Consider the following 10,718-nt stretch of genomic DNA (forward strand, 5'->3'; position numbering starts at 1 on the left):
TGAAGAGGAATGGAAAAGTAAGAGGATCACTAAAAGCATTGCCAGATTCAGAATTTTGTCTAGGGATTTCACTGTTCACAAATGCAGACAACATTACATATCTACCATGTGGTTGGTTAGAGGTCACAGAATGGTCTTGTGGACTAAATTTCATAAGAATTCAGTTATGTGTTCCCAGTGATTTAAGAAAGGGAATATTTAAACATCAAAAAATCAACACTTAAAAATTGAGATCTTTCAAATTAACATTTGTGTTTGTAGTTTGTCTTGACAAGGTGTAACACCTGGCAGAGCTTGACCTGCATCCCCATGTGACAGTGACTAGCAGAGCTGAGTAGCCTCTGACCTCTTCAGACAGGGCATGAATGCTCCTCATTTATGCTATCTGGCTTCTATCAGGGTTGGGATTTACTGACCTCCGTGCTAAATGCTTTACATATATTAACTAATATAATTCTCACTCACAACCCAACACTGATAACAGTGTTGTCCTTATTTTATACATGAGCAAAATGACACTCAAAGATGTTAAATGCCTCAACTAAAGAGCTAGAAAGTAGCAGAGTTATGATTTGAATTCGGGGATGTCAAATTCTCAAATGCTCTTTTTTTTTTTTTTTTTGTATAGTATATTGCCTTTACTATGAATTCACATGATTGTAGGAAAACTCAATTTCATTTTAAACATGGTTGCTTTTTTTTTTTTTTTTTTTTTGAGATGGAGCCTCACTTTGTCACCCAGGCTGAAATGCAGTGGCACAATCTCGGCTCACTGCAAGCTCTGCCTCCTGGGTTCATGCCATTCTCCTGCCTCAGCCTCCCGAGTAGCTGGGACTACAGGTGCCCACCACCACGCCCGGCTAATTTTTTGTATTTTTAATAGAGATGGCGTTTCACCGTGTTAGCCAGGAGAAAAATGGTTGCATTTTATATTTCAAGTTGGAATTATCTTAAAACAGTATGTATTATAGTTTTCCATTGCTGCTGTAATCAATCACCATAAAGTTAATGGTTTAAAACAACACAGTCAGTTGTCTTACGGTTCTGAAAGTCGGAAGTCTAAAACATGTCTGAAAGGCTGTGTTCCTCCTGGAAGCTTCAGGAGACAATCCTTTCCTTGTCTTTTCCAGCTTCTAAAGGTCATAGCATTCCTTGGGTCCTGGTCCCTTCCTCCACCTCCAGAGAGCATCAATCCACCTCTGCTTTCATTGTCCCATCTCCTGCCTTTGACTCTCCTGCTTCAACTCTTACAAGGAGCCCTTGATTACACTGGGGTTAGCTGAATAATCTGGGATAATCTTCCTATGGCAAGATCCTTAGTAACATTAGCAATTTTCTTCAATGTAAGCTAACAAATTCATAGATTTTAGAGATGATGGTGTAGACGACTTTGGATAGCCATTAATCGGCTTACCACACCATACTAGCAATGGGAACTCAACTTTGACCCATTTCTACACAAATAATATATCACTTAAAAGTACCATAAACCACTAGGTAAATTACTTACATATCCTCTTCTGGGACCGAGACATTTATTTAAAGAAGCATTTAATGTAATATAAGTGAAGTAGATGCCTAAGGAAGATGATTATAATCAAAAGATGACCTTAGCAAGTTATCTTTATTTGAATCCAAAATATGTTGCATTCTTCATTTCCATGGCAGATATAAATTAAACCATGCTCTGCAGAAGATAAGAGTTCTATAATCAGAAATCAACATCTGCAGATTTTATGACATTGCACCTGCATGTTTTGAAGTGAACACAAAAATACCAAGCACATATCAGAGGCTATCTTTAAACACTAATAATTTTGCTTTTTCAAGACAAAATATCTTAAATATAACTGTTATTCCTATTAAAGTCTTTGGAGACGTGCTAAGTCTGCAGATTTAAATGAAACTACTTTTTCCTTCTACTCAAATAGCTCCTCTGTTAAATGAAACTTCCACAAAAGAGTTTTTATTACCAGCTATGAAAAATTTAAGCTTACAAATACACTTTGAAAAAAGTACAACAAAGATAAGAATAAACTTGTCTTTTCAAAGGTGTAATCCTTGGTTTTATGCCAATTAAGGTTGTATTTTTCTGTGCAAAGAACTGTAGATTTAAACCATTATTATTACAAAGTAACTCAGAAAAAAAGAATTGTAGTTTGAATTATCAGAATGTTTTTCTCTTCCTTGGTACTTCCATTTCTTAATCACATTTTGGAGTATGCCTTCAAGATTGTTGTATAATCTACAAGAGTCTTCTCCTTTTAAACAAATTTGAAGATTCAATAATCGTCTTCAATTACTGATAAAAAAAGGCAAGATTACATTTTTTACAATATCCTCTTGGTTTATGATTCTTACTATTTGTGGAAGTTTTATATATGTGAGTTTGGGTCAGACAGAGTTTTAGGCTTATTAAGTGATTTCCTCTTTCAATGACACATTATCCTAAATATTTTAAATCAGATAATCTAGCAGTTGAACAGTCTAGCTTTAGTCATCAGCTAGGAAGTATGATTATATTGCTTTCATGTTGAAAAATGTATTGTAGAACATTTATTTGTTTCCCCCTCTTTCCTCGGATAAGTCAATGCTGATTTTCTATTTGGAAGATACTGTTTTCTTATCTTTGTGGCAGAGATAAAAGTACAGAAGAAACATAGTGGCAAAAACACCTGGTCTGTGCAAGAACATGTATTCCCTGCATTCTAATCTGCATAGTGAAAACACAGAGTTGTTTTTCAAAATAAGTAAATAAAGTCAAGAAAACTAAAGTGAATTTTCTTCCCCTTTTTTAAAAAAAATTATTACTATAAGGTAGAGAGTAGGCTGTAACAAGTATAAATATAAATTAATTTAAGAAAAAAAACAATATCTTTATAATATCCTCCCAAGTGGACACATATTCATCTCCAGTTATGTAAGTTTATTCTGCATATCTCTGTAAAATTCAGTTATTTTCTTCATATAGGTCCTTTCCTTTTCTCCTAAATAGAAACAAGTAAGTATGGGAGTGGGGCTGTTTATTTAGAGCAGTCCTTTTTTTTTTTTTATTTTTCTTTATTACACAACAGGTTTAATGTAGCATTTCCAAATTAAAGTAAGATGGTACTGGAATTTCGTATTATTTAAAAATTGAAAATGTAACAAATCCTTTTAGGTTCAGGAGTACATGTGCAGGTTTATTTTTTATTTATTTATTTATTTTATTTATTTATTTTTTTGAGATGGAGTCTCGCTCTGTCACCCAGGCTGGAGAGCAGTGGCACCATCTCGGCTCACTGCAAGCTCCGCCTCACGGGTTCACACCATTCTTCTGCCTCAGCCTCCTGAGGAGCTGGGACTACAGGTGCCCGCCATCACACCCAGCTAATTTTTGTATTTTCAGTGGAGACGGGGTTTTACTGCGTTAGCCAGGATGGTCTCGATCTCCTGACCTCTTGATCCGCCCACCTCGGCCTCCCAAAGTGCTGGGATTACCGGCGTGAGCCACCGCGCCCGGCCCATGTGCAGGTTTATTACATGGGTAAATCTTGTGTCATGGGGGTTTGGTATACAGATTATTTCATCATCCAGGGAATAAGCATGATACCGTATAGGTAGTTTTTCCATCCTCACCCTCCTCCAATCCTCCACCTTCAAGTAGATCCTGGTGTCTGCTGTTCCCATCTTTACATGTGTACTCAATGTTTAGCTCCCAAAAGTGAAAACATGAGGTATTTAGTTTTCTATTCCTATGTTAGTTTGCTTAGGATAGTGGCCTCAGTACTTTGATTGTGGGGATATTCCTTGACAGCGATTTGTGTATTTGAAACATTTCTTGTGATTTGTTTTTAAATTTATAATCTTGCTTGTAATTTTTGTGTATTTCTTAATTTGTTCCTTAAAGATGAGACATTTGGGCTAGTAAAATCTCAATTGTGCTTCAGTTCAAATATTTGTTTTAGTACAAATAGGAAGTCATTAACAATCATCATACACAGACTTTGTTGAACAGATGAAAAGCAAAACATTTGTGCTAGTTTTATGGCAAAAATTTTATTTTTATTATTTAACAAACTATATTCTGTTCTAGCGATTTCCCTTTCATTTTGTATTTTTTTGTATTTTTTGGTTAGGGGGTAGTGTTCCTGCTGGAAGTAGGAGAGAAGTAGGAGAGGTCTAGAGAGGGGGGCTGGGAATAGATCACATTAAGTTCTACAAAGTCAGGTGGAGGAATTTAGATTTTGTCTTGCAGGCAATATGCAAACACTTAAGCTTCTTGAGCAAAAGTTGAGATCAAAGTGGTGGTTAATGGAAAATAATCTGCTAACAGTGTTTGGGCTGGGTAACAAGGGAGAGATGGGTGAAATAGAGTTCTAAACAAAAGTAGCCACTTAGCCTGGGGGTAGTGCATACATGACCTACTAATAAGGGCCCCAGCCAAGATGGTATTGCTGAGATTGGAAAGAAAGGAAGTGGGCCAGGCGCGGTGGCTCATGCCTGTAATCCCAGCACTTTGGGAGGCCAAGGCGGGAGGATCACGAGGTCAGGAGATCGAGACCATCCTGGCTAACGTGGTGAAACCCATCTCTACTAAAAAAAAAAAAAAAATTAGCCGGGCGTGGTGGCATGCACCTGTAGTCCCAGCTACTCGGGAGGCTGAGGCAGGAGAATGGCCTGAACCCAGGAGGCGGAGCTTGCAGTGAGCTGAGATTGCACCACTGCACTCCAGCCTGGGCGACAGAGTGAGACCCCATCTCAAAAAAAAAAAAAAAAAAAAAAAAGGAAGTGGGTTTCAGGGTCCTTATGAAAGGAGATTTGGTGACTAATTTTCTTTATAGGACATCCTAGATAAAGGAATAAAACCTGAGTGAGGTTTTGAGCTTAGGAGGCTGAAAGAATGATAGTACCAGGGGTAGAAGTAAATCAGGAGAGGGAGCGTATTTGCAAGAGAACATAAGGAATTTAGTTTTAGACATGTTTTCTTTGTGATGCAGCAGAAAATACCGTCGTGTACATCTAGTGGTGAGATGAAAAATATTGACAGTCTTAAAAAAGAAATTGACCTGATATGGATTTAGAAACAAGTGTGGTAGCCTTAGAAGTAAATGAGCCTTCTATTGGAGAGAGTTTAGCAGGAGGGAGCAGAGGTGTGAATGCTAAACCTTTAAATGTATTCAATCCACATTCATTTTAATGTCTTTATATTGCTTATCAGTGTCTGAAATTGCATCGTTCACAATGTGCTTACTTATCTGTGATGTGTTTCTTTAGACTACAAGCTCTATGTAACCTCAGACTCTGCTCGTGTTGCTCATCACTGCACCTCCAGCCCAGGGAACAGTGGCTGGCACATGTCAGGTAATGAAAATGCATCTATTGCGTGGACAAATGAGTTACTGAATGAGAATATAAAGTTTTTGTAAATATTCAGATCTTCAAATAACTGCAGATAACCCTAGATAATTCACCTAGTCAAGGACAAATATTTCAACAGACAACACATTTCAGATAAATATGTATTTCACTTTTTTTTTTTTTTTTTTGCAGACTGCATTCTGACCTTGTATGTTGGTGTGTGGCTCTTCAGACATGACTGGAGTCGAGTTGGTTTTGAGAGATTTCTCTTCACCTTTGTTTTGTTCCTTTGAGAAAAAACATAGAGATTGTATGTGATGAATTTACATGAAAATGAAGTTGAATATAAAATGTAACACCATTTTCCACTCAATTGTTAATTGGATCATTAAAATTGACTGTTTATGATGCACTAAAAATGATTCATGCATTTAAAATGGGCATTCGTGGCCTACTATTGAATAATCAACCTCAGCCTCCACAGCTTGTTAGTCACAGGAGCCCTCTGGTTTTTTCAGGGTGGATTTTGTGTTTCTCTTGCTCACAGTTCTTCAATTCTGGTCTTTACTTGCCACAGGCCTAGCATTGGTCTAGGTCTTTCATGGCAGAACTTAAAATAGTGGAGAGAAGGCAGTTTGGTCCAATTCACACAAAACTCCCTTTCTTCTCTCCATGATTTCATGTGCTTCTACCTCATCATTTGTCTGATCATCTAAGCTTTCCTTTGAAATGCCGTCATGTCGCACCGGACATGGCTAGTGTGTGCCTCAGGATGTTCCTACCGGGGCAGAGTGAAACAAGATATGAGGTTAGATCATAAAGATTGACTCCTAAGCTATGCACAGTCTAGAAGGGGAAACAAACACACAAAAATGTTAAGTGCAACAAAATGCAGGTGACGAATCAATGTCTGTAGAGGATAAGGATAGGGCATAAACAGGAAGTGGTCAATTCTATTGGAGTAGAAAGGAAAGAAAGGAAGCTATTCCAAAGATAGTGACTCTTGACTTTATAAAGATAAGATTTTTGTTTTCCACATGGAGAGGTCTTAGAAAACATTCCAGGCAGATGATGCAGGTTTAGCAAAAGCCAAAGGCGTGACTGTACATAGGTGGGGGGAGAGACTACAGTGGGAGCAGTTGGATGGGACAAAGGGTGAGTAGATGAGGCTTGAGAGTAGGCAGGGACCAGAAGGACACTGAGAGTCTTGTGTGCCTGCTATGGAGTTCTGACATTATTTATAAGCCGTGTATGTCACAGAAGCATTTTAAACTAAAAGATGAATTAATTGGCTGATTTTCGCTTAAGCCTCACAATAACCGTATATGTTAATATGGTATAATAATAGCGAGGCAGCTATTATTAAATATTATTATGTTATTGAATATGAAATTGATTGAGTGGCCAGTTTATATGAACCTAGCTAGAAAGGTATAAGTCCAGAACAATTTATAAACGGTGAAGAAGCCTTCTGACTTTAATCAAGTCCTTTTGCATCATTATGATGTTATTCATAAACATTTCCATCATAGTCTTTATGTGTGTACAAATGTAGATTTATGTGAACAGTGTCTTCTTCTGGGGTAAAAGAGAGTTTGGGTTAGACTGATTTGCAGTTCTTGAATTACTGTTTATTGATAGGTGGGAATTACCCATGACATTTTGGTTTGTAAATTCGCTCTTTAAATGACTCCTTAAAAAAATATACATTGATATATTTATTCCTAGATATTTTCTTAGAAGACTCTAATCATTTATTCATAGTTCAGAGGTTTATTGTTTAAATGCCATTTTGAAAGGTCAAATTCCATGAAAGAAAACAGGATTTTAACTTTCTGTCATTTTTAACATTTAGCATGTTTGAAATCGGAGATAAATTATTTTTTCCCATACCCACATGTTCTTGGAAAGAACAGATGCAAATAATTCCCCAGACATGACTTTTAAGATAAAAGGTGGCCAAGCGCCATGGCTCACGCGTGTAATCCCAACACTTTGCGAGTCCAAGGTGGGCAGAATTCCTGATGTCAAGAGTTTGAGACCAACCTGGCCAACATGGTGAAACCCCATCTCTACTAAAAATACAAAAAATGAGCTGGGTGTGGTGGTATGCGCCTGTAATCCCAGCCTCGGGAGGCTGAGGGAGGAGAATCATTTTAACCCAGGACACAGAGGTTGCAGTGAGTCAAGATCGCACCACTGCACTCCAGCCTGGTCAACAGAATGAGACTCTGTCTCAAAAAAAAAAAAAAAAAAAAAAATCTAATGTGATGCCAGTAGACTTCATGATTAATATCCACAAATTATGGCTGTTGGAATGGTGTGGGATATACCCAATGGGTGCTCTACCTCTGCCTAATCTAAGTACTTCTCCAGTATTCCTGTTTTGAAAGGAAGGACAACTCTCTCAGAAGTTTCTGTTCTTTTTTCCCCTTCTCTCTAACATCCCTTTATCATGCAAGCAAAGTATCTTAACGGTTGACTCAACTAATATCCCTCCTGGTTTGAAGCAGTATAGCCTAGTGATTTAGCTCTCAGGTGCTCAAGTCAGATAGGACTTGGTTCCAATCCAGGCTCTGCCATTTGCTAGCTATGTGTAAGGAGCAAATTGTAATAGGACCTGTGACTGTTGTGAGGATTAAATACAGCAGCGCTAGAAAAGGGCTTAGCACCTTGCTTGGCACATAGTAATTGCTGTTAGCTACAATGCTCTCGAAGAGAATAATATATTAGCTATAGCTGCTTTTATGTGTTCCTTTGGAAAATAATCACAGTAGGCAAGGGTTAAAGATGAATGTAGTGACTTTCCCAGAGCAAAACACAGCAAGACTAGCTGAAGGGAAGTACCAGCTCAATATTTGTGACATTATACAAGTTCTTCAACATATAAATAACTTTTAGTATGACATAAGAATTTATTTTGACATAAGAATTAGAAAGAAGTCAAGGGCACTCTCATGAAGCAATCCAAACACAATCCTCCTCATCTCCTCTCTACTGCAAAGCAGTCAACATTAATCAGAAAAGGAAGGCGGGTTTTCCACTGCCAATATTAAATAATCTCAGTGTTGTCTATCCTCTGGGCTCATTTAAACCCGAACCATTGGACCATGCTCCCCTAGTCCCTGAGGAGCACTCCTGCTTGTACTTGACATCTCTCATCCAGCCCTTTCAGACAGGAAAATACTGCTCTAAAAATCTTCTGTAGCTCTTTTAGATAATTCTAGTGAGTAATTCATGAAAATTATTCTCTAGATAGTTCTAAGCAAATATTGCTCTTATAATGATCACTTTGGACTTAAACCTGTCACAGAAACACAAATTCTTATTAATAATGACCACTTGCAGAGTACCTACCATGTGCTTTATATATTACTGTCTCTAGTTCTCACAACAAAGCAGAAATTATCATATACATTTTGCAGATAAATATATTTAGAACTTGTGAAAAGACTTGTTTAAGGTCAAGTTCCTCCACCTTGGCAGTATTAAAATTGTGTAGTGTATAATTCTAAGTTGTGGAGGGCTGTCCTGTACATGATAGGATGTTTAGCAGCATCTGCAGACTTTACCCACTAGATGCCAGTAACATCCCCATCCCAGAGCTATGACAACTGAAAGTGTCCCCAGATTTGCCAAATGTCCTTTGAGTGGTAAAATCGTTTTCAACTGAGAGCCAGTAGATTTCCTGTTGCTCTAGAGAATTTATTGTTAACGTGTGGTTTATGAAGACCAGGATACTTGATGTTCTTTGTTGAAACTCAATCAAGTAACCAATTTAATATTTGAGAAGTGATTTCATTTTGGATGATGGTAGAAGTGAAAATCAGCAATAAGAAGCCTCACTTGGCTTTTTCAAATCCTAGTATAGTCTCCTAAACATTTATTATTCTTTTTATGAACAAATACATACAGAATATATAAATTAATGAAGATAAGCCCAACACAGTACATCTACCAGATGGTGCCAGGTAAAACTACTAAGCAATCATATATCGTAGCAGTGATTAAATGCTATTACTAGATAAGAAATGATGAAAATCAAGGCTCACATAGGAATGTAGAGAACATACCTGTGCTGTGGTTTGCTGAGACTGATTACTTGGATGAGAGTCTTGTTCATTCTGATGAGAACTTTGTTCATTCTCATTGTTCTCTCCTATAGGCTTTACCTTGTTGACTTTTGTCAGCGATTTAAACATCTTCTCTGAGGTAGTTCTGAAAACCCTCTGTATTTATGACTGTGCCTTAAGGTAGAGAAATGTACTTTGTTTTCCTTTTCTTTTTCTTTAGTAGACAAGCCAATTAGTTGTTTAATCAGGATTTTGTTCTGGTTAATTCCTACAGGCAACTCCTTAGCTAGTCAGGGCTTTGGCTTAAAAGCAGCAAATTACTTCTGCTTGGGTGATTTGCACTGTGTTTATGAACTTTAGAGAGTCAAAATGATCTTGTGAATAATTTAGAAGTAGAGGATTAAACACAGCTTCGTAGCTGATTTGAATGATTTAACTGTGATCACACAACACATTGGTTTCTTTCTTTTTTTTCCTTCTAATTACCCACTTACCTATCTTTATCTATCTAACTTTATGCAAAGTAATATGGAAATGATTAAAAAAAACATCCACGAGGGCTTATGATATGAAGCAAATCATTCACTCCTCAAAATCTCCTTCTCTGGTCCTTCAATGTTAGGTCATTATTTTTAAGTTCTCTTTCTCTGTTCTGGTGGTTGATTTCCACATGGCTAAACAAACAAACAAAAAATCTGCTTATTCTACTCTCCCTCTGTGTGTGTGTGTGTGTGTAAATTTGACCCAAAACTTGTGTGACATATAGGTACAAGACTAAGAATTGTTAAAGAGAACTTTTCTTCCCTTCTACCCAGAGCCCAGACAAACTTTGTTGATGTTCTATGCTGTTGGATGAGATTTTTAGTGCACCAAAGATGCACGTTTTTTTTTAAAAGGGGTTCTGTTTTTGGTTTTGTTTTTAATGAAAGCACTTATCTTCTGCAGTTTCAAATTAAAACCAAAGCCTTTATGCAACAAAGCACATACCCACACCCAGGGCAGCCTAAGTCAACCCATCAAATACTTCTTGCCCTCTGTATTTTTGCAATCTGGAAATTTCCTTGAGATGCTAGGTATGTATTTTAAGATACATTTATTACAGTTAATACAGAAAAAAACCTTTACATATTTATGAAGAAAGTATTTATGTATTTATGAAGAAAGCATTTTAATTTAGATTTCATATTACCAAAATTGTAGTTCCCTTATGGATTTTTAAAATAAATTAGAAGTTTTAATTTTAGATTTAACCATTTTATCAAAAATAAACTTACTTAATAAATAACATAATTGAATACATCATTT

The 10,718-nt window shown here is 36.9% G+C and overlaps 1 protein-coding gene across 1 annotated transcript in view; it reads right to left on the reverse strand.

Moving 5' to 3' along the window:
• Positions 1–10,511, reverse strand: part of CNGB3 (cyclic nucleotide gated channel subunit beta 3) — a 155,357-nt gene extending 144,846 nt beyond the window's left edge. Inside the window, exons 1-2 of the mRNA XM_031669658.1 lie at positions 9,414–10,511; positions 5,546–5,627 (exon numbers count right to left, since the gene is read on the reverse strand). Coding sequence (XP_031525518.1) covers positions 5,546–5,627; positions 9,414–9,542 — 211 coding nt within the window. The 5' untranslated portion in view covers positions 9,543–10,511. The remainder of the gene's footprint in view (positions 1–5,545; positions 5,628–9,413) is intronic.
• Positions 10,512–10,718: the final 207 nt, after the last annotated feature.

Source organism: Papio anubis, chromosome 8 (genome assembly GCF_008728515.1).
Source record: "Papio anubis isolate 15944 chromosome 8, Panubis1.0, whole genome shotgun sequence".
In the NCBI taxonomy this organism is placed as follows: domain Eukaryota; kingdom Metazoa; phylum Chordata; class Mammalia; order Primates; family Cercopithecidae; genus Papio; species Papio anubis.